Source organism: Scomber japonicus, chromosome 10 (genome assembly GCF_027409825.1).
Source record: "Scomber japonicus isolate fScoJap1 chromosome 10, fScoJap1.pri, whole genome shotgun sequence".
Lineage (NCBI taxonomy): Eukaryota > Metazoa > Chordata > Actinopteri > Scombriformes > Scombridae > Scomber > Scomber japonicus.
Window position 1 is genome coordinate 99,960 of NC_070587.1, and position 25,168 is coordinate 125,127.

At 43.1% G+C, this 25,168-nt stretch overlaps 1 protein-coding gene across 1 annotated transcript in view; it reads right to left on the reverse strand.

The window, feature by feature from the left end:
* Nucleotides 1–25,168, reverse strand: part of LOC128365980 (raftlin-like) — a 121,830-nt gene that overhangs the window by 14,046 nt on the left and 82,616 nt on the right. The window contains exons 6-7 of the mRNA XM_053326616.1: nucleotides 24,103–24,306; nucleotides 13,286–13,404 (exon numbers count right to left, since the gene is read on the reverse strand). Of these exons, the coding sequence (XP_053182591.1) occupies nucleotides 13,286–13,404; nucleotides 24,103–24,306 (323 nt within the window). The remainder of the gene's footprint in view (nucleotides 1–13,285; nucleotides 13,405–24,102; nucleotides 24,307–25,168) is intronic.

Below are 25,168 nucleotides of genomic sequence, written 5' to 3' on the forward strand. Positions count from 1 at the left end.
TGGTCATACAGCTTCGATGGTTAGGGTTACTGGTCATAAGGCTTCGATGGTTAGGGTTACTGGTCACACAGCTTCGATGGTTAGGGTTACTGGTCATAAGGCTTCCATGGTTAGGGTTACTGGTCACACAGCCTCGATGGTTAGGGTTACTGGTCATACAGCTTCGATGGTTAGGGTTACTGGTCATACAGCTTCGATGGTTAGGGTTACTGGTCACACAGCTTCGATGGTTAGGGTTACTGGTCACTTCGATGGTTAGGGTTACTGGTCATACAGCTTCGATGGTTAGGGTTACTGGTCATACAGCTTCGATGGTTAGGGTTACTGGTCACTTCGATGGTTAGGGTTACTGGTCATACAGCTTCGATGGTTAGGGTTACTGGTCATACAGCTTCGATGGTTAGGGTTACTGGTCATACAGCTTCGATGGTTAGGGTTACTGGTCACTTCGATGGTTAGGGTTACTGGTCATACAGCTTCGATGGTTAGGGTTACTGGTCACACAGCTTCGATGGTTAGGGTTACTGGTCACACAGCTTCGATGGTTAGGGTTACTGGTCACACAGCTTCGATGGTTAGGGTTACTGGTCACACAGCTTCGATGGTTAGGGTTACTGGTCACACAGCTTCGATGGTTAGGGTTACTGGTCACACAGCTTCGATGGTTAGGGTTACTGGTCATACAGCTTCGATGGTTAGGGTTACTGGTCATACAGCTTCCATGGTTAGGGTTACTGGTCACACAGCTTCGATGGTTAGGGTTACTGGTCATACAGCTTCGATGGTTAGGGTTACTGGTCATAAGGCTTCGATGGTTAGGGTTACTGGTCACTTCGATGGTTAGGGTTACTGGTCACTTCGATGGTTAGGGTTACTGGTCACACAGCTTCGATGGTTAGGGTTACTGGTCACACAGCTTCGATGGTTAGGGTTACTGGTCACACAGCTTCGATGGTTAGGGTTACTGGTCATACAGCTTCGATGGTTAGGGTTACTGGTCATACAGCTTCGATGGTTAGGGTTACTGGTCACACAGCTTCGATGGTTACGGTTACTGGTCACTTCGATGGTTAGGGTTACTGGTCACACAGCTTCGATGGTTAGGGTTACTGGTCATACAGCTTCGATGGTTAGGGTTACTGGTCATACAGCTTCCATGGTTAGGGTTACTGGTCACACAGCTTCGATGGTTAGGGTTACTGGTCATACAGCTTCGATGGTTAGGGTTACTGGTCATAAGGCTTCGATGGTTAGGGTTACTGGTCACTTCGATGGTTAGGGTTACTGGTCACTTCGATGGTTAGGGTTACTGGTCACACAGCTTCGATGGTTAGGGTTACTGGTCACACAGCTTCGATGGTTAGGGTTACTGGTCACACAGCTTCGATGGTTAGGGTTACTGGTCATACAGCAACTTTTCTGAGGCATAATGTGACTTTAAAGTGGAGATGAAGCTGCAGCCTGATAACACATGGTGAGGTAGAGCACAGAGCTGTTAGTTTTCATCATGAGTTGTCAGTGAAAGCTTTTTATCGGGTACTTTTTTGCATGAGCGTTTGATGATTGAAACTGATGATTCAGACGGGGGTTCACAGGCAGATCAGACAAGTCATCGGCTTTAAAGCACCAGCTGTAATTATTTCATTTTAAAAACAGACAGCGCCCAGAGCAAAACTGTGACGGGGGGCTCAGAGCTCCCCCACTGAGTCTCCGTTTACTGCTTTGTTAAAATTAGTCTGCTGGCTAGTTAGCTAACAGCCAGATGTTTTAACTGAGCTCACTCTTTACCCACAACCTACTTTGAGACTGACAATGATTCTGTGTTAACCTCAATTTGTTCTGATCTGAATGAATCCTGTCCTTTTTCACATGTCGATATGTAGATATATTATATATATTTTAGGGTCTTGATAGATGATGTGAAACAAACTGTTCTGACCGGTCGTTTCCTTTTGGTAGATGTTTGTGTGCCTCCCCCCGTCCTCTTCCTCCCCCCGTCCTCCTCCTCCCCCCGTCCTCTTCCTCTCCCCGTCCTCTTCCTCTCCTCGTCCTCTTCCTCTCCCCGTCCTCTTCCTCTCCTCGTCCTCTTCCTCCCCCCGTCCTCTTCCTCCCCCCGTCCTCTTCCTCTCCTCGTCCTCTTCCTCCCCCCGTCCTCTTCCTCTCCCCGTCCTCTTCCTCTCCCCGTCCTCTTCCTCCCCCCGTCCTCTTCCTCTCCCCGTCCTCTTCCTCCCCCCGTCCTCTTCCTCCCCCCGTCCTCTTCCTCTCCCCGTCCTCTTCCTCCCCTCGTCCTCTTCCTCCCCCCGTCCTCTTCCTCTCCCCGTCCTCTTCCTCCCCCCGTCCTCTTCCTCTCCCCGTCCTCTTCCTCTCCTCGTCCTCTTCCTCCCCCCGTCCTCTTCCTCCCCCCGTCCTCTTCCTCCCCCCGTCCTCTTCCTCTCCTCGTCCTCTTCCTCTCCTCGTCCTCTTCCTCTCCTCGTCCTCTTCCTCTCCCAACCACGTCTGTTCTGTCTGGTTTTTGAAAGTATAGTTGATAGTTGATGTGGAGTAGTAAAGGTGGACTGCAAGTTTTATTAACCTTGTTTTCTCCTGTTTAATAAGTCAGGGAGTTAAGTTCCTGTCATTAGTTTCTTATTTTCTAGATAGGATTGTTTTATTTGGGTTAGGGTTTTATTTGTTTTATTTGGTCCACCCTGAAGTTTCAGTCTTGTATTTTGTTTATATCTATACATTTATTTATTGATTTGTGTAAATACATTTTCTTTATATATTACCTAATTACGATTGTGGCTACTTAGGGGTTGGGGAAGATGGGGCCTAGGAACCCCTAGACTGGGACATAACACAAACCATAAGTTCAGCAACTCATAAAATAACTATATATATATAGTATAGCAGAATAAAAGCATTAAGTAATATAAAAAAGTAAAAAGTAGGATTAGTAAACTGTGCTTAAATACTTGAAGACATGAACTTAGTTTGTTTCCATCTCTGTTACTGTGGTGAGCCTCTGATCTCTCACATACATGTTAGTACTTGTTTCTAATATCTTACTACACCTTTTAAACAACTACACCTCATACTGTAAACCGCCACGTCCGCCTCCCGGAGCTCTCGGCTGTCTGACAGAGCGGCCGTGATCTCTCACTCGTGGGGACGGTGCAAATTACTCTCCTTCTATCTAGGTCACCTCTTCTCTCACCTCAGTCAGAGAGGATAGAGATGTCAGGGGCAGGCGATAGACGTTAACGATCTGCTCTCCTCACCACATGCACACCCTCAGGCAACACACACACACACACACACACACACACACACACACACACACACACACACACACACACACACACACACACACACACACACACACACACACACACACACACACAAAATAAATACTGTAAAGTGTATAATAAACCTACAGATCATTCTGTGTGTGTGTGTGTGTATGTGTGTGTGTGTGTGTGTGTGTGTGTGTGTGTGTGTGTGTGCGTGTGTGTGTGTGTGTGTGTGTGTGTAGCAGCTTCTGTGTGAACCTGATCTCACCACAGTGTGTGTGGTCAGTGATACAGAAGGGTCGGTAAGATGAGCAATTCAAAAATATAAAATATATTTGAACTCAACAGTTTTGGTTTCCTTATTTATTTATTATCCTTACATGTTTTTAAATGTTTTTAATCTTATTATTGGATTTATTATTTTAGTCTTACTCTTTTCTTGTTGTCTGCGTTCACACGGCAAGCAAATCTGATTCAAATCCGATATTTAGGCCTGACTGTCCAAACTGTTTATAGCAAGTGTCCAAATCGGATTTGGCTCTGTTCAGACTGGGCCACATTAACGACCCTCCAGTGATATCACCTAGCAACAACAACTGGAATAAGTCCTCCAGTGATATCACCTAGCAACAACAACTGGAATAAGTCCTCCAGTGATATCACCTAGCAACAACAGCTGGAATAAGTCCTCCAGTGATATCACCTAGCAACAACAGCTGGAATAAGCCCTCCAGTGATATCACCTAGTAACAACAGCTGGAATAAGTCCTCCAGTGATATCACCTAGCAACAACAGCTGGAATAAGTCCTCCAGTGATATCACCTAGCAACAACAACTGGAATAAGTCCTCCAGTGATATCACCTAGCAACAACAGCTGGAATAAGTCCTCCAGTGATATCACCTAGCAACAACAACTGGAATAAGTCCTCCAGTGATATCACCTAGCAACAACAACTGGAATAAGTCCTCCAGTGATATCACCTAGCAACAACAGCTGGAATAAGTCCTCCAGTGATATCACCTAGTAACAACAGCTGGAATAAGCCCTCCAGTGATATCACCTAGCAACAACAACTGGAATAAGCCCTCCAGTGATATCACCTAGCAACAACAGCTGGAATAAGTCCTCCAGTGATATCACCTAGCAACAACAACTGGAATAAGTCCTCCAGTGATATCACCTAGCAACAACAACTGGAATAAGTCCTCCAGTGATATCACCTAGCAACAACAGCTAGAATAAGTCCTCCAGTGATATCACCTAGCAACAACAGCTGGAATAAGCCCTCCAGTGATATCACCTAGTAACAACAGCTGGAATAAGCCCTCCAGTGATATCACCTAGCAACAACAACTGGAATAAGTCCTCCAGTGATATCACCTAGCAACAACAGCTGGAATAAGCCCTCCAGTGATATCACCTAGCAACAACAGCTGGAATAAGCCCTCCAGTGATATCACCTAGCAACAACAACTGGAATAAGTCCTCCAGTGATATCACCTAGCAACAACAACTGGAATAAGTCCTCCAGTGATATCACCTAGCAACAACAGCTGGAATAAGTCCTCCAGTGATATCACCTAGCAACAACAACTGGAATAAGCCCTCCAGTGATATCACCTAGCAACAACAACTGGAATAAGTCCTCCAGTGATATCACCTAGCAACAACAACTGGAATAAGTCCTCCAGTGATATCACCTAGCAACAACAGCTGGAATAAGCCCTCCAGTGATATCACCTAGTAACAACAGCTGGAATAAGCCCTCCAGTGATATCACCTAGCAACAACAACTGGAATAAGTCCTCCAGTGATATCACCTAGCAACAACAGCTGGAATAAGTCCTCCAGTGATATCACCTAGCAACAACAGCTGGAATAAGTCCTCCAGTGATATCACCTAGCAACAACAACTGGAATAAGTCCTCCAGTGATATCACCTAGCAACAACAGCTGGAATAAGTCCTCCAGTGATATCACCTAGCAACAACAACTGGAATAAGCGGGTCTGGTGTCTCATAGAGTGACGTAGCGTAGAGACGTAGCGTAGAGACGTAGCGTAGAGACGTAGCGTAGAGACGTAGCGTAGAGACGTAGCGTAGAGACGTCACGGAGAGTTAAATCCGATCTGAGTGTTTGGAGTCGTTCAGACTCAGACTCATCTTTCCAAATGAGATCTGAAACTTCCTCTAGAGCCGGCTGGTTCCAATCTTTGGCTAAAAATCGGATTTCGGTTTGCAGTGTGAACGCAGACGTTTTATTGTCCGTTTGTTGCTTTATTCCTTTCATGCTTACGTTGAGCTGATGGAAACCTGTCGCCCACAGATAATTAGTTCATTACAAAAAGAAAGTAAATGTTTCCTGGTCTCCATGGTAACCAGATGAAATGTAATATTTAGAACAATAGTATTCCATTAGCTTTATTTAATATAAAAGTTATAATGTAAGATCATGCCACACTAGTTGATATGGTGTTAGGAAGGAAGGAAGGAAGGAAGGCAGGAAGGAAGGAAGGAAGGAAGGAAGGAAGGAAGGAAGGAAGGATGTAAGATCATGCCTAACTAGTTGATATGGTGTTAGGTAGGAAGGAAGGAAGGAAGGGAGGAAGGAAGGATGTAAGATCATGCCATACTAGTTGATATGGTGTTAGGTAGGAAGGAAGGAAGGAAGGAAGGAAGGAAGGAAGGAAGGAAGGAAGGAAGGAAGGATGTAAGATCTTGCCAAACTAGTTGGTATGGTGTTAGGAAGGAAGGAAGGAAGGAAGGGAGGAAGGAAGGATGTAAGATCATGGCACACTAGTTGATATGGTGTTAGGTAGGAAGGAAGGAAGGAAGGAAGGAAGGAAGGAAGGAAGGAAGGATGTAAGATCTTGCCAAACTAGTTGATATGGTGTTAGGTAGGAAGGAAGGAAGGAAGGAAGGAAGGAAGGAAGGTGTTTTATTGACTATTTACTGTTTTTAAGCAAGTTGAATGATTTTTAAGTTTTTATGGTTACACCACTTAGACATTTTTACCATAATCCTCTAATATATTCTCTCTAAATGGATTAAAGGAGAAATTTTATGCTGAGTCCATAAAAAAAAGTATGCAAGTTATTCAGACGCTTAAATGTGACTAAACCACACGGACACAAACAAGCGTCACTGACCTGTCTGTGAATCTGAGATGTCCTCTTCTATATTTCAAACGTTTCCTCTCTGCCTTACCAACGCTGTGATGTGAGGCCTTAATCCCATTTTAGACATGATTTTAGTTCAGTGACTGTGAAGTGTTGCTCTTCAAAGCCAGAGATGCAAGTGAATTCTGGGTATGAGTGACAACAATGTTAAGCTCCTTTCACTTGCTTTGACTTTGGACTGCCATTCCTCACATTTTCCAACTCCGACTGATTTTAACTTTTATGTTGTATTTCTGCAGGAGTAGACACTTTCTCTCTAAACTTGCCCCCCTGCTGTTTCTCTAGTTTGTGTTTGTGAAGCAGAGAGTGAGCCGGCGACATCCTCAAACTGCAGCGCTTGAAGTTGCTGAGAGATTTTACTTACTGACAATCAGGCTATGATATCTATAGTGTTTAATAAGAGACTCAAAGCCTGCAGGTACAATATATGATTTTTTTTAAAGTCCATTATGAACTGTAAACCTTGACAAAACAAAACCTAAACAGCTCCTGATTAAATCTGCCTTATGATCCTCCACCATGCATCTACAGTCAGAGAGAGGGAACTAATCATTCTGCAGAACATAAAACAACAGTTATGTTTTTATGTTCTAGCAGCGCTAATAATACCCAGAAACAAAGCTATTCCTGTGGTAACCATGGAGCCAATCTGTCTTGTTTACTGCTCTCACTATTTCTCTAAGTTATATATTTGCTTTCACACAAAAATCTAAACCATACAAATGCATGTTTAACCACTACACACAAATAATGACTTATTTCACTTTCTCTGTTATTATAGATACTGCATATAGGTGCAGCTCTGCTGTATCTAATTATAATAACTATATAGTATTATTGCTCCAGTAAAGGAGATCTTGAAGGGTTAGGGTTTACCTGCAGCTGCATGAAGCCAAGAAGGATCATTCTGGTTTTATGTGCTGAAGTTTGGACATAATCCATTATTGAGATCTGTGCTGTTTGCCTCCATTGTATTTTAGAGTAATGGCATAAACACACACACACACACACACACACACACACACACACACACACACACATACACACACACACACACACAGCAACACACACACACACACACACACACACACAGAGTGGAGTGTAATTGGAGTACACACACTTTTGGGATTTGAGTGAAATGACCAAACTCTGCGAGTGTGCATTGATTTCTGGCCAGCAGCTGATTTTCCTCTTAAAGGAACGTCCATCGATTTCCATTTATTTATTTTTATAACAAAGTCGATGTTCTGGTCCCACGGAGCACAGCCTGTCTTCTGTAGCTCTGGAGGAGCTTCGTGTGAATATTACTCATGTGATGTTGCTCTGGTAATCTCAGTTTGGGCTCAGAGACTAAAAACGTGCTTTTAAAGGTGACATCACATGATGTCAGATGTCAGATGTCTTTATTAAACACATTTCAGATACTTGAGGTAAACTTGTGTCTCTCTGAGATTACTCAGATTGCTGTTGTAAGTTTTTCTCTCCTCATACTTTGAGAAGTTTCCATTTCAAGTGAAGAACAAGAGAAAGGAATGAAATCTTCCTACTATGGTTTACTGAAGCTGGCCAATCAGAACAGGCTCAGCTCATCGAGGGGGGGGGGGGGGGGGGCATAAAGAAACAGGACCTAAAACAGCCTGTTTCAGACAGAGGCTGAACCGAGCGGCTGCATAAAGGACCAGTATAAGATAAATGCTAAGATAGATAGTGGAGCCCTATAATAAAACCATAAACCTGGATATGTGCCTGATACCCCCCCACCCCCTGGAAATGTGCCTGATCCCCCCCCCCCCCCCTTCAGCAGAAAGCCTTATAAAACTGTAGGCATGGAGTTTTAAAGATATGTGCGTTCATGAGGCAGGGAGGATCTAAGGGAAGATGTAGACGCATCATATTAAATATAGGATTCAGCGCTTTTGGAGCTTGACCCTATTAGGAACTCAAAGTCGGGATATCTGACTTTAATCTGTGTTTTATCTTTACGGCGTAACAGCTCCATCCTTAGACCCTCCCTTCACCCCCCCCCCCCCCCCCCCCCCCAGACCTCCCTTCAGAGGAGGAGCCCTGCCTCCCACATATCCAGCCTGTATCTGCATCTCTCTTCACTTCAGTTCTTTGAAGCTTAAATATACAAAGTTTACATCAAATTAAATATTAAAACCAGAGATTCCATGTTTTTATGTTTTCCAAATCAAAAACAACTAAATACGTCTTTATAGGCCAATATATATATATATATATATATATATGTATATATAGGCCAACATGTCTAATACATGTTTAACCTTCAGCATGACATATTAGATATGTCTGAAGCATGTTTGGTTATTAAGACCAACATGGTGGAGGTCTGAAGCATGGTGGAGGTCTGAAGCATGGTGGAGGTCTGAAGCATGGTGGAGGTCTGAAGCATGGCGGAGGTCTGAAGCATGGCGGAGGTCTGAAGCATGGTGGAGGTCTGAAGGAGCATGGTGGAGGTCTGAAGCATGGCGGAGGTCTGAAGCATGGTGGAGGTCTGAAGGAGCATGGTGGAGGTCTGAAGCATGGTGGAGGTCTGAAGGAGCATGGTGGAGGTCTGAAGCATGGTGGAGGTCTGAAGCATGGCGGAGGTCTGAAGCATGGCGGAGGTCTGAAGCATGGCGGAGGTCTGAAGCATGGCGGAGGTCTGAAGCATGGTGGAGGTCTGAAGCATGGCGGAGGTCTGAAGCATGGTGGAGGTCTGAAGCATGGTGGAGGTCTGAAGCATGGCGGAGGTCTGAAGCATGGCGGAGGTCTGAAGCATGGCGGAGGTCTGAAGCATGGTGGAGGTCTGGAGCATGGCGGAGGTCTGAAGCATGGCGGAGGTCTGAAGCATGGTGGAGGTCTGAAGGAGCATGGTGGAGGTCTGAAGGTGGAGCATGTTTAGTGATGTCATCGCCCCGCTGAAGCTCAGCAGCAGGAACACATCTAACCCTTTCAGTACTTTAGCTCCGAGCAGCTCCTGGATTGATTTTCCCACAGGACACAAAAGATGTGATTCTGGTCCTAATCGGAGTTTCATAGCAGAGACCCGTGATGAGTTATTCACCTTGAGCATGTCATCCTCCTCCATTTGAGGGGGGGGGGCAGTGAAGTTCAGGTAACTGCTGCATCTGCAAATGTTTTTTAGGACAACTGTCTGAACTCTGTGTTGCTTCCTGTTGTTGAAAGCTTCATGAAGCTGTAGAGCTCTTTAGCACTGATGGTATTTTAATGTGTACACGCAGCCTTCGACTCGCTGTCATTTATTTCCCTCGCTTGTCATTTCCTGTATTCTTTTGTTTTCTGCTGTTTCCCTCCAGGCTGTCTTCTGCTGTCATTTAGTAGAAAGAGTTTCTGTAACACTTGCTTCTTAACTTCTTCAGTTTGACATTTATTTTACTGGATTGTTTTCTTCTTTAATTTATTTATATTATTTGATCTGAAGCTTTTTGTTTGTCTGGTTCGTTTCATATTTGTTGGCTTTTATCATTTCTCTGAGTTAACCCAGTACAAATCAACTACAGGAAATTAAACACATTTAGTTCATTATTTGGTAATAAACGTAATAAATTAATGTGGGAAAGGTTAGTTTTAGATTATAAGTGTTTTTATTTAACTGTATACTTAGCGTTGGTTATTCTGGTAATCTGACAGATGGTTCATCCTTTCACCGACTTCTTCTCCAAGGACGACTATTTAAATTACTTTAACCCTTCTGTTGTCCTCGAGTCAAGGAAGGAAGTTAGGAAGGGAGGAATAAGGAAGGAAAGGAGGGAGGGAAGGAAGGAAAAAAGGAGGGAGGGAAGGAAGGAAGGAAGGACAGAAAGAGGAAGGTAGGAGGAAGAAAGGAAAGAAGGAAAGAAGGAGGAAAGAAAGGAAGGGAGGAAGGAAAGGAAGGAGAGAAAGAAAGAAAGAAGGACAGAAGGAAGGGAGGAAGGAAGGAAGGAAGGAAAGAAGGAATGAAGGGAGGAGGGAAGGAAAGAAGGACAGAAGAGAGGAAGGGAGGAGGGAAGGAAAGAAGGACAGAAGAGAGGAAGGAAGGAAAGAACGAAGGAATGAAGGGAGGAAGGGAAGGAAAGAAGGACAGAAGGGAGGAAGAGAGGAGGGAAGGAAGGAAAGAAGGAAGGAATGAAGGGAGGAAGGGAAGGAAAGAAGGACAGAAGGAAGGGAGGAAGGAAGGAAGGAAGGAAGGAAAGAAAGAAGAAATGAAGGGAGGAAGGGAGAAGGGAGGAGGGAAGGACAGAAGGGAGGAAGGGAGGAGGGAAGGAAGGAAAGAAGGAAGGAATGAAGGGAGGAAGGGAAGGAAAGAAGGACAGAAGGGAGGAAGGGAGGAGGGAAGGAAATAAGGACAGAATGAAGGAAGGGTCAAAACAGACGGGTCAATTTGACCCGGGAGGACGACAGGAAGGTGAACTCTATCCAACAGTTTACAATGATTGAAATTATAACTGGATGTGAAGCTTTGATCAGCGGAGTTGAAACATGCATGTCACGTGAAATGACCCAAAATCTTCAGTCAGAATGAAAATGAGCCAGTTTTCTGTGACCTGTCTCAGAAACCGCCTGAATGCTCTTCCTGCAAATCCAGAAATAAATATACTGAAATTAAAATACAAGTATCCTGAGCTGGTCTCAAACTGAGCGTTGGCACACTGAACCTCTCATTTCAAACTGAATTAAAATATATGAGGATTATAAACAGTGTAATGCGTCTGTAATCTGATACGACTGCTCATTATCACTCTGCTGCCTTGCTAACACCTGTACATCTGATGCCATTAGACGCTTGGCATTTCTCTCAAATGCAAATCCTCTGATTAACTTTAACTTTTGTATAAATGAAACAATTAGAAAAACCCTTTTTCACCTTCGCTGATTAACCGACACCGTCCCTGAGAAGATACACTGGCACTTAACGACAATGTAAATGATTGCACGCCTTGAGAAACAGCTTGTTCTCTTCTTCTTCTTCTTTTGAGTTTCATACATCCAACCACCTGTCAGACTTTTGTGCAAAATAAATTAAATTGTATGAGAAATGAGTGAGTGTAAAGCACTTGTGTGTGAGAGGGGATGACGTACAGTACACGAAGAAGAAAAAGAACACCCGCAATCAATATTCTGCATGTTCATTGTAATTATCTTTGCACTGAAACAATAATGAGCTGTGAGGATACTTTGCATATCAATTTTAGGCAGTTACCACAATGAATGGGGATGATGTGAGACCCTGATCGCCCTTTGTGAAAGAGTGTGTTGTCAATCTAATTCGGCACGGCGCAGATCGCTCGGGTGAAACAGTTTTGATAAAGTCCCGCTGGAAGAGTTGATTGGATCTCCTGGAACACTGGGTGTCGGTTCGGCGTCGTTTACTGTTGACATTTCTGAGGAAGCCTTGAAATCCATTAAGCTGTAACAGCATTACTATTCCTCTCGGAGGAGGGGAAGCTCTACTGTCGCCGCCAGACGACTGCAGGAGTCTTTCTATCGGCACACGAGGCCATCAACGCTGGACTGGACTATCACAGAGTCACATTTGGAGGACAAAAGTCTCCTTTCACACTTGGACAGCCACAGGCCGAAAAAAGTCCAAATTCAATTACCAAGATAGCATCTACAAACACATACAGACACATAAAAAACTAATTCACACACACACACGTAATGGATGCAGACATGTGCACAAACACCACACATACCCACACATACAGATGAAAGGCAGCGAAATGGCCACAAAGCTTTCAACTCTGGACAGAAATCAATTTCCAACTTCGAATTTGTGCCGAGGAGAGACGCTAATCGGCGGCCAGATAAGGGCTTGTTTGCTCCTGATAAGACAAGCGACCGCGACACATGTCCCATAAATTGAGATTTGCCAGATTTGCCTTTGGGGGTTGTTGGAGGAAAGGTTGGCTGAAGAGTGAGTAAAGGGTGGAAGGGCATGGATCTGAGTGATTTTAAAGCTACAGGACCAGACTACTGAAGAGAGATAAAATATATAGCTAAGAAGTTATAAGGTGTTAGGCCTCAAGACAAGCTTCCATGTAGCTTAGCGGTCACCTGGGTTGAGATCTGACTGTGAAGGTTGCAGCGTATGATCGGATCATTCAGTCGCCCTTCATCGCTATGGAGACATCTTCAATAATTTATTCAGATTTTAGCTTTAATCTGTAACCCTTCTGTGCATCCCAATATGGAAAATCACACTGGTATGTCTTACATCAGCCTCTTGACACATATCCAGGCCTATATTTATATTTTGTGGCTTTACTGCACATGATTTACATTTTAAAAGAAATACAACCTTATTTATCTTGTACTGGCCCTTTATGCAGCCCCTCAGGTCTGGTAGTAGACTTCCAGCCACAATGAAGGCTTCATAAACAACACTAGAAGAATGATTTCACTTCTTTCTCTCATTCTTTATGCTCATGGAACAACCTCAGCATCGAAGGCACAGAGGACAGCTGTTTGTGGGCGTGGACAAACAATCTGAAGCCAGTTCGATGGGGAAGTAGAGGTCACTTTGGCAGTGAAGCTCAGAGCAGACTAAAGGCAGAGATTTTGAGTTGCAAGGAGCATATTTACATATATTTACAATAAGGTGTCTCATTTTGTTAATATTTGATTTAAAAATCTTTGAAATCATTAACATGGACAGAGTTTTGATAAATGATAATCAGATCATCATGAACTGATTTCATTCAGAGTTGATGAATGATAAAGTTGAGTTATTGCCCAACACAGACTCTAAATCTATATGTTATGTAAATCCCCAAAACTCCCCCCACCCCCCCGATACTGTGACGAAAAGAGAAATGTCTCCACTCACATCAATCACGGTCCACTGCTCCACCACGATGGCGTCGTATATCGGGGTGGCCACATTCGGCTCGCTTTCGTTTGCCTCCTGGAAGATGAAGACACTTTCCACCGACTTAGGCAGCAAATCTGCGGAGAAGAAGAAGAAGAAAAAAAAAAAATCCAGCCATGAAAAAGAGTATTTACAAGATGGAGCGTGTCTGTCTTGTCTCTCCCTTGCTCCTCCAGACCCTCCAGGCCAGAGGAAATGGAATCATATCACTCAGCCACGTTCTCACACAAACCCCTTTATTACATAGCCAGTGGTGTGGGCCATTTGTATGAGCAATGTGCACTTATACATTATGCAGGGAGACAGTGTAAAAGAAAGGAGCAGGTATTCCCCTTCTGGGATCTTAAAAAAGAAGAGGAGACATTATGTGCTACATCAGTGGTTTTCAGGAGGCAGAGCACTCACTGCTGGTTTTCACGCTGGAAAGCTAAATAGGGGCTAATTACAGCTGGGTAGAAAGGTGTTTGCGGTGGCTGATAGGATTTAAAAACCAGCAGTGCTCCGTGTCCTGAGGATCAGCACAGAGAACCACTGCTTTAAAAGAGATGGACAGATTTTTGGTGATGGTAAAATGTAGCCGTTCGTTTAATGAAGTCAGTCCGTGAGGCATTAGAGCATAAAACCTTTTGCTAAGCCTGCATAATTCACCTTAAAAAGACTTGAATTAAGTGAGCCACATAAAGACATTGACGTTGATGCTGGAGGCCACTAGTGAGATTGTGTGCTGCTGACCAAATAGATTTTCTAAGCTTCTCTTCTTTTTGGAGGTTAACAATTGCAGGATTGGCATTTGAGACAAGAAACACCAGCCCCCATGAGCCGGGACCCCACTCCACCCGACGTCTCCTGTTATTCATTTGATGCACATGCACATTACACACACACACACACACACACACACACACACACACACACACACACACACAGACGCAGACACAATTCATGCCCCATGGTCCAGTCTTCCCGGCTGGCCTGAGTGCTTTCTCATTACTTCCACACCATTTACACACTAATACAGTTTGCCGGGGCCCAGGCACCAATACAAGACACTCCACATTTCATTACTGGGCCCTAATAATAGGGGGAGGAGAAGCGGCCCGAGAGCCTGTGGAGAAAGAAGAGAGAGGAAGATAGTAGGAGAAAGAATGAGTGAGCAAGACAGAAGGAGAGATAGAGTGGAGGGATGACAGCCTCTTTTATTTCCTGCTCCCTGAAAACCCATTTAGGACCATAGCACGCTCAATTGAAGACATCTCTCAGACATCTACTGGCTATCTCAAATACAGACATCTTCGTTGTTCACCCCATCTTTTCTCTTCTTCTTCTTCTTTGCCTTTTCTCTTCCTTATCTCCCTCCATCACACCCCCTCCTCCAATGCTTCTCCATCTCATTCGTCAGCTTTTTCCTGCTTAGCAATATAATTGGAACAAAGCCTTATTGGAAGAGGTGAGTCGCCGAGGCCCACCATCGGTTCCGCGACAGGGAGCGCTCAGCTGGGATTGACACAGGTTTTCTGTCTGGTTGCTCTACAGGGAGCAGCCTGTCTCTGGTGATAATGCATATAGACACTCAGCGGAGGAGAGAAAGAGAGAATGGAGAGAGAGAAGGAGGGAAGTGGAGGAGAAGTAGTTGCTGGAGGGGCTGAGTCTGCCAAGGGAATGCACCGGTTGCGTGCACGAATAAACATTATCTTGCGCCTATTGACTGAGAGCTGAGCAGAGCAGTCAGCAGGCCGACTGAGAATAAGTTGTTTACACTTGCAAAAACCGTTGTGCGCCCTCAGTAAAATTGTTCCCCCCCCCCACCCCCCCCCCCGCCCGTGACTCACATACTCAAGGTCGCAGGGCGAGGCATGCAAATACAGTCGCACTAAAAACAGGGAGTGACAGCGCTGGGACTGAAAGACACCAAATGGAGGGGTGGGGGGGGGGGGGGGGGGGGAGTCAGATAGCTGGTGAGGCAGGTTGACAGCAAGTGACACCCGCTGACACACAGCAGCTGAAATCAGCAGCCGAAATGACAGAGGAGAGGATCAGGATCCCGATGGGCGTCGACTCTGCTGACACACGGAGACTGTGAAACTTAAAGTGTGGAGTTGGAAGTAGTGCTTTGATGCGTCGGTGTCTGAGTGTGGATGTGAAGTCTTTAGCTGCACATACTCAGTCAGTTTGGAGGCTGGTTGCTCCTAAGACTCACGGACATGTTCCCAAACCTGCTGTTGTACTTCCAGGAAGGGTTCGGGAAAGAGCAGAGGAAGTACAAGAGAAGTTGTTCCAATGAAGTCGTGCGTTACCTGTAGAGTCAGTTCACAGGTTTAAATCACCTCCAGTTCATTTACTCACAAAACAAGACTCTATAATTAATACGCTGATTAAAGGATCATACTTGTGGTTTGCTGTCTGTATCTTCCTTATTCAATGCAGCTAATGGTTTCCATTCATATGAAAATGAGTTAAAAGACTCTTGATTATGTAATCCATCATATCAATCAGAAATATATTAATAAAGCAGCTTTCACACAAATGCCATTTTAAGTGCTTCATTAAGTGAATAACAAACACAGGATGGTAAATATAGATTGTGAGACTAATAAAATCGCTATTGTGCATAAATCAAATCAAATAAATAAATAAATGAATAATGAAGATAATAACAGATTAGAACAAAAACATTTAATAAACATACTTTAAAATAATGAATGTAATAAGATGACAATATAATAAATGATGTAATAAAATATACATCATTTTTTAAAAAGTTAAATTATTTTTCTAAACTGAATTACCAGTTGCTATGGTAATATAACTTGCTGTAATAGATTACATCATTTAAAGAAGTTTCTGCTGACTTCATATCAAACCTGGAATAAATCCAAAACATGTGATCCTGTATTTAACCTGTGAGGCAGCTGGATGTCGGGTCAGGAGGGTTAGGGTTATGAAAGTCATTACAGTCAGTCTGCGGAGCTTGGAAGAGGAGCAGAGGTGTTTCTTTCTGTGTCCTTAAATACCCTCACTTCCTCTGAGTCTCCTTCATGTTATGTTAAAGTGGCATTAATTTTAGTCTTTACACTTTTGGAAATGTCTGGTGATAAGCGGTGGTGTTCTCTTAATAACATAATAATAATAATAATAATGGATTAGTGCTTTATCTTGATACCCAAAATGCTTCACAGTGAAGGTGGAAACTCTAACCTCTAACCCTGAAGACTGACCTGACATGAGAAACTCTCTCACAATGTTTAGGTTAGTGTATTTAGCAGTTTATTTGAAGCATTTTGAACAAACTGATCATAGGATTATGCAGCAGGAGTGCTGTCTGTGGATATTTGTATGTTTTTTAAAGTGTAGTAAACAACAAACTTTTTCGTCTGCAGGGTGAAACTATTGATCAGCGGAGGATGAACCGTCTTCCCTGGTTGATTATGAAAGAGCTGCAGATATGTATTAATATCATAATACTGTAGATTACTATACTACAACGTAATTTAGTGAATTAAAATGTAAAAAATCAAAATTTATGCATTTTTATGTTCACAAGTCCACGCAGGTCAGCTAACCGCTGCCGAGCCGGAGAGTGACCCTGCCCCGAGTCATGTCTGCTGACATGATTTAAACATGCGTGCCAGGCGCTGCCTCGGAGAACTGGAGACAGGCCGCTGACAGCTTATCTATATTTCAAACAGGACGAGTGGACATCCACAGAGAGGGACAGTGAGAAGGAGAGAAAAGAGGCGAGGGTGTATAATGTGTGTGGATTGGATGTGGCTCTTCCCAGCGGAGCCAAAGGTTTGGCAGCTGGCAGGCTGGTACCTGTGGGTTACTGGGCAGACTCAGCTGGCAGTCAGGGAACACAGAGTGGACAGCATGGTGATTGGAAACCAGGGGGTGTTTGCAAATGTATGGTCCATTTGCTTTAGTGTGAAAACACAGAGCACACGGGGGGTGGGGGGGGGGGGGGTCTCCAAGTAGGATAGCATGTCGATAAAGGCGCAACTCTGAGTAGTTCATCTATATTATTATTTATGAATATCTATCTATGTTATAACCATTTATATAAATATGGACACCATGACAGCTCCCCAAACCTGAAGCCCAAACATCTCAACTGCTCCTTGGCTGGCTGCAGCATAGGTTATAAATCTCACTCCCTCCATGTTAGCAGATGGGTCAGACTAAAATATTAAAGTACACGTCAAATAAATCTTCCCCAAAGATGGTTTCTGTCATTTTATATAGTTCTTATCACAGTGATGTTTGTCCAAGTGCTAATGTTTTTTTTTAATGTTATAAAGGAGGTGTGACATCATGACTGACAGCTGTGACAGTCGCTCCCAAAGCTCCGTCAGGCTCAACTCTACTACACAGACTCTAAGTCCCAAATAACTTCACAGGAGCAAGATGGCAGCTCCCTGACACAAGAACATTTTGGCTTCCACTTTAGCCTCGTGGCAGGAAGTGGAGACGCGTCATGGTTATCGATTAATCTGTCAATCATTTTCTTGATTCATCAATCAGTCTTCCCCAAAACCCAATCTGACATCCTCAAATCTCTCATGTCCCAACCAACTGCACACAACCCGAAATAAAGTCAGTTTATTATCAAAGAAGACAAAAATATAGATTATCAAAAAAAACCTGGAGACTAATTTAATAGTTGGCATCTAATTGATTAACGGACTGATGGTTGAAGCTGTAATGCGCTTATCTGAGAACAGACATGATGCTCAGCTGGTGTGATTACTGTTATTGGCTGACATGTGGACCATTTGTTCATTGACAGATTAAATCCACTTTGGAGTCGGGTAGCACATTTGCTTTCTTTCAGCTGTGGAAGGCATTTGTCCTTTTCTACAGCAGTCAATTACACACATAACGTTTTTTCTTCACACGTTAAATATAATTTTATGACTGGAGCTTCAGTGGGAGTTGTCATTTCTTTAACTAGACACAGAGGACTTTTCATTTCAGGATAAAAACTTCAGCATCTGTAACATCTGTGGTGTCAAATCCTTCCTTAGATTTGGTGCTGATGTGTAACGAAGGGATTATTCTAGTGCTCACTCTTCTCTCACAGTTCACTGAGAAGTTGCTGAACTACAACTGTCTTTTTTATTTAATCTTAACCAGTTTGTGTTTGTCACTGATGCTCTGGGATCCCTGGTGTTTGGTGGCTCACAGCAAACAAAATGCTCCAAGATTATAAGAGGTTTCATTTTGACCATCTGAGTGAATATTTAGAATTGGTTTTGAGATTTTACTGATTACGTTTAAGGCTCTTCACAGCCTCTGTATCCTGTGTGTCTGTACGTAATACGACATCATCAAGCTGACTTTTATCTGATCCAGAGACCATCATCATCTCTTCGTCATCATCGTCATCTCTTCTTAAAACACATCTTTATCTAAAAGCTTTTCCTAATTTGTCAATTTCATTTGAACATGTCTTTTATTTTTGTTGTTTTTTGAAATGTATTTTTAATTTTCTTTATCTTTCATCCATTACTGGATTTATCTTCATCTACTCATTTTAATTAAACTCTAGCAATGTGTAACTTTGTTTTTTAAAAGTGCACTATAAATAAAGATTATCATTGTTATATTATCATTATTTTCCATTTGCTCATACTGTATGCCCCAAAGCTCTGACTAGCATGCGACCACCAGCGCTAAGTGAAGACATCAGATCCTGTCTTGTCACTGGTGGAGGGGACACATACTGAGCTGTCACAACCTATATACATACAGCTGCAGCCGCATAGTAATGCACCCTGCCGATATGCACACACATGTACACACACACACACACACACACACACACACACACACACACACACACACACACACACACACACACACACACACACACACACACACACACACACACACACACACACACACACACACACAGAGAGTAATAATTCCACCTCTCAACGTTTGTCTCAGAGAAACGCTGGCACATCGTTTCCCTCCCCAGAATTTATTCTCACCTAAAAAAACAAAAAAACACCTTATGTGATTTCATATCCCCCGTATCTCTCTTTCTCTCTCTGTCTCTCTCACACACACCCTCTTTTCCTCCCCCTATTGGCTTTGCCCAAATTTAGAAACCAGTGAGGGCTGACTGTCATGCATATGAATAGCTCAATGTCTCACAACCAGGCTAAAAATCCTCATGTTGGCTCTGGAGAAAGCTTAAGCTGTAAAACGACAAAGGCAAACTCCCTGCCAACATCACTATGGTCAATGCTACAGGAAGCAGTCTTCTTCAGGGAGGCATGAACATGTGTGTGTGTGTGTGTGTGTGTGTGTGTGTGTGTGTGTGTGTGTAAATGGTTATATTTAGAGCTATATGTGGATGTATGTAGGCCTTCAGTATGTGTGTTCCAGTTTTCAGGCAGTGCCACAATGTGTATGAATCTTTAATGCGTGTCTTATGACACCGGGGCCTGCGTGCAGCTTAGGATCTGTAAATTCAATATCGCTCTAATATCCGACCTGTGGCTCCGGCGAAATCTCCACTCACAGCAAACACCGCTGCCACACCAGACAGGACACACACACACACGCACACGCACACGCACACACACACACACACACACACTCACACACACACACACCCACACACACACACTCACACACACACACACACACACATATGCAAACAATGCCCCCTATTGCTTTCTCATCCAGCTTCACCATGGAAACCCATCTTTAGAAGGAGCAAGGGGACAGCGTGTCAAACAGCCGACGGTCGGAGACAATAGAAAGGTAGCGCAGTATTTAGGAAAAGGCCAGAGTCGCCGACTGGCTGCCAGGAACATGAACATTGATGTACTTGATATAACAAAAGAGAGACGATCTCTAGCTCAACAGCAACATACTCTCACGTTGACAGATAACATTAATTTGTTATATTTTAAGGTCCATTTTACTCTTAACTTTTCACAATAAAAGCACAGGAAGTGTTACTCTTAAATGTAGTTAGGTTTAAAAAGTGTTAAAAAGGTTTTAATAAGTGAATAAATCCTTACTAATTCATCAAGATCAGTGCAATGCCACATAAAAGAGAAATGCTTCATTTGGAGGTTATGTTCTAACTATGCTAATATTGCAGTGTCCTCAGTTTCTTATTAATATTGAATATTATCGTTCATTAGCCTCTCACCCCCTGTGATTAAGGTATGCAGCTCTCTGAGTGCTTTCAAGTTGACTATAAATTATGTTACTATTTAGAATTTAAGCTTCAAAAGCTTCATAGCTGCACGGATAATTAATTTCAATCAATGGCTGAATTGTGGCCTTTCCATAACAATAGCACAATTATGAATAATTGTTGGGTTTAATGTGTTAGGGTTACTGTTGACTTCAGTAAAGATCATGGTGGTGTAGCATAATAGCGATGGCACTGACATGGCTCTTCTTCTAATGTAACATCGGATGACTGATGGATGACTGGATGATTTTTAAAGATGCCAAATTAAAATGTATAATCTGTCTCAGATTATAAAGCATTACAACTGCTCAAAACTTCCCAATCAGGCAGGTTTGCAGGATTTTGAAGCTGAGAGTTTCCAGTTCGAACCAGGACCATCAGGCTCAAGTAGTCAAAGGTTGAAGCTGTAGAAGCCAATTCTCAAACAGAATAATAATAACTTTATTTGCATATCACCCTTCACACAAGAAAAGCAGCTCAAAGTGTTTTACATAACAACATCTGAAGTGAAGAACTGCTAAGCAGGCTCACAGTGACAATGCTAACATGCTGATGTTTAGCAGGTAAAGTGTTCATCATGTTCACCATTATAGATTTAGCGTGTTAGCATGGTTTGCCAATTAGAAAGAAAAACAAATTACAGCTGAGGCTGAGGTTAATGTAATTAGTTTGACACCAAAGTCATTAATTCATCCTGAGGGGAACATGAATCCATCTTATTGTGGTTGAGATATTTCAGTCTGGACCAAAGTGGCCCATCCACAATGAAACTAGACTGGCTCAGCAACATTTGGTTAAATATTAAATAGTGTAAAAACAATAATAGTACAAAAAGAAAAGAAGGTCACTCTTTGGAAGCACAATTACACTCATTAGACTGCATCTGTATCTGTCAGTAGCGACATGACAAGCTGAAGCACGCCGGTCGCTCTGCATCTCCAAACAAGGATGTAACTGTCACAACAGTCTCCCACCTAGCTGCACGTCTCTCTCTGTCAGCTCGTGTCCTTTAGAGTTTTGTTTTGCCGTCAAACATGTCCTTGATGTTTATGAGGTTGAGATGGTCTCCTGCCTCGTGCGAAGCATCTCATCATGAATCCCGAGACTCGTCTCAAAGAAGAAGCTAAATATGGAGACGGCAGGAAAGGATACTGATTCCAAAGCCCTGCGCTGCTCGGGTGTTTGATGTAATTAGCCGCTAACAACAAATGGGATGTCGCTCTGATGGCTCGCTGCCAGCTCCTCTCCAGAGACTAAAATCCACAGAATAAAGTATTCACCTCTGTAAAAGTTCCTGTTTTCTAAAGTGGTTTAACTTAAGCTGTGAGCTGAATTCAGTCCTGCAAGTCAGTGAAGGCAGAGGAAGTTTCATTCGGGGGGGGGGGGGCTTGATGTGCTTGCTATCCTATCCAGTAAACTCACTGTTCGAGAGACGCATATCTTAACAGCGCATGAAAAATGCAAAATATGTTAGAGGACCCTAATGAGCAGAAAAAAAATGGAATCATAATAATACACTTCATTACTCCATTCGCAGGACATAAAATATGCAAGGAGGCACTCATTTGTTATCAGGTTAATTATCTGTGTTTCAGAGTTGCTGAGGCGTTCACTTTCACAGATTAATGAATTATGACTCTTATTTACTCTAGCTGGCTTATTCCGCCAGTGTCAGAGTGAAGCACTGAGCCCCTTGGGTCTGATGGAAGAGAAAAACCCAAACAGGAAATAGTTTACAAGAGGACACCAAACAACTCTATGAACCTGAGGCTCTGACGGCATCATGTCGGGTACGCTGCGGAAAACACCATCCTTCTGTCATTGGTGCCGTCTTTTTCTTAAAAACAGGAAAAACCTCGTTATTCCAGTTCTACTTGTAACTTCAGTCGATGCAGTTAAAGCCATCGGCCAAATTCTGATGTTCAGTTTATTGTCCAACATTAAAACAACTGCAGTGAGAATAAAAGCAAACTTAAAGCCGAGCCATGCTTTCTGATTGAGCCGTCGCTTACATGATGGAGAGATCATTGAGAACGAGGCAGAAAGACAACCGTGATTTATCATTGCCTCATCAATTTGTCACGGCTCATAAGTCGCAAAAAAATTGCCTACTTAGCCATCCAGCAGACACAGAGCAACATGAGTATCCCATTAATGTCATGTTTAAAGCTACCTAATAAATGTTAAGTCCAATGTCTGCTTGATGTTTAGCTTTACTGAAACATATCTGGGTTTTTAAATGCTAAGCACTGAATGCTTTTCTCCACTCGTTCATTTACTTCAGCTTTCAACTGTTCTTGTGTTGGTGAGGGTTAGGGGTAGTGCTTTGCTTGTCTGAGTGTGTGATGCTAATGGCTGCCTATTGTTTCTCATGTAGGGTTGGGAAAGTGCTGTCAGACCAAAGCAATGAGACAAAATAGGTTCAAACCTGCAGAGTTTGGTGTTTTGCACTTCTAATATCGACTTCTGATTTTACTTAATGGAGCTTTAAAATGCAGATATTTGATAACCACAGCTTCTGCAGTCATCCAGTGTTGGGTTAGGGTTGTTGTTTTAAACCACCTCCTTACATAAACAGAGGAGGTATTATCAGAGAAGTGTTAGTCAAATGTGTTTTGCTTGTTGTCTGGTGTAAAGTGAAAGCCAGCTAATGCATAATTAATGGTAGACAGGGCAAGGTGCATCGTTACCTTCCAGTCAGCATGAATTCTGCATCTGCCTAATGGTGACAATCTTACTGATGATGATGTGAAATAAAAAAGAGGTAATTTGGGAAATGTTCTCACTTTTAATTACTGTTAAAATCTGAGCAGCTGAGGAAGATCAATTCTGTAGAAATCTGTAAAATACTATAATATATTCTTTGCTCATTATAAAACTCTCATTCAGATGTTTTTTTCATTTCATGTAACCTGAAAACAGCTTATCTGAATATTTAAAATGCAATGTGTTTTATTCTTTATGAGACATTTTGTTTTCTTCCTGGGAAAACTTAGGAGGAAGATCAGCTGTTTGATTCCCGGCTGCTTCGGTCCATGTGTCGATGTGTCATTGGTCGAGATGCTTAACCCCACATGGCTCCAGATGGCTGCACCAACAGTAAGTTGAGTGAGTGTCTGAGTGAATGTTAGTCTCCTCCTGATGAGCAGGTTGGCACACTGCATGGTAGCCGCTGTCATCAGTGTATGAACGTGTGTGTGAACGGGTGAATGAGACATGTAGTGTAGTGTCAACCCAACCGGTCGAGGCAGATGGCCGCCCACTTACAACCCAGATCTACTTCAGGTTTCTTCCTGTTAAAGGGAGTTTTTCCTCGTCACTGTAGCCAAGTGCTTGCTCATGTGGTAATGTTTGGTCTACCTAAATTAAATTAAACACTACAGTCTAGACTTGCTCTATGTGTAAAGTGCCTGGAGATGACTTTCCTTTTGATTCGGCACTATATAAATAAAGATTGACTGATAAACATTAATAGTGTAAATGCTCTGAGACTAGAACATCACTATATAAGTAAAGTCCATTTACCATTCTGCAGTAACAGAGAGTGAGGCATCCTTACCGTTCACGTTGCCCAGGTGGAAGTAACCGTCGACCAGCGAGGCTCCGTTGTTGAAGTGCTGCGTCATGTGATCCAGCCAGTTGGCCTCCACTCCTTTCACTCCCTCGTCACAGTTCTGAACACGAAGCGGCACCTTGACGGTGTAGTACTTCACCTGCCCCTCTCGGACCGGCGGGTGGTTGTACAAAGCCAGCAGTTCCACCCCTGTTGAGACATAGGGTTAGGGTTAGGGTTAGACAGAAAACAAAACCCCCCCCCCCATTGATTTAACTCAGTAATGGTTGTGATGATATAGATGTAGCCTCTGTGCAAGTCCCACAGTTTACTACATGATTATTAAACTCCTGCTGTACATCGGACACAGACCAAACACTGATTTGGCTCCGTCTGTACGAGCACTGGTTTCCTCTTCAGTTTCCAATAGTTATAAGAAATGGTGCTAAACAATCGGCTGAGAGACTCTAGAGGTTTGATTTAAAATACACACAGCTATCTGCAGTATTAAGTTTCAATAGCACTCTTTAAAGGCCTCTTACTTTGGGAGAACTTATTTCCAGGTGACTTTTCAACCCTAAGCACAAATTCACGCTGTCAGCAACATGGTACAAACAACTGAAAGTACTTTTATTCCTTGATAAGCAACCAGGGAAACTCAGCCAATGTGTGGACAGTCAACAAGCTTCATGGCCAAGAAAAGTTGGCCACACTGTTCTTGGTCATCAGCCGTCAACAGCAAACACCAATTTGCGTGCTTGCGCTTCAAATCAGTAAGATTTTCTTGACTTGAGATGAAATTTCTTCAAATGAAGATAGATGATATATTTGACAGCTCAGCGTTTAATTAGATGGTCTGTGTGGGTTCCTGGAAAGAAATATGGAAACTGGGGCTGATGAAACTGGTTCAAGAAAACTGGAAATGGTATTCTAAGATTGAGTCTGGAGACAGTAGAAGAACAATTACACCCTTTCAACAAATCTGACCTTGACTTCTCACTGCTCTCATTGTAATGTTTTTGTCAAGCAGCAATCTCCGGGGTTTCAAAAATGAAGCCAGCGCAGAAGTGCC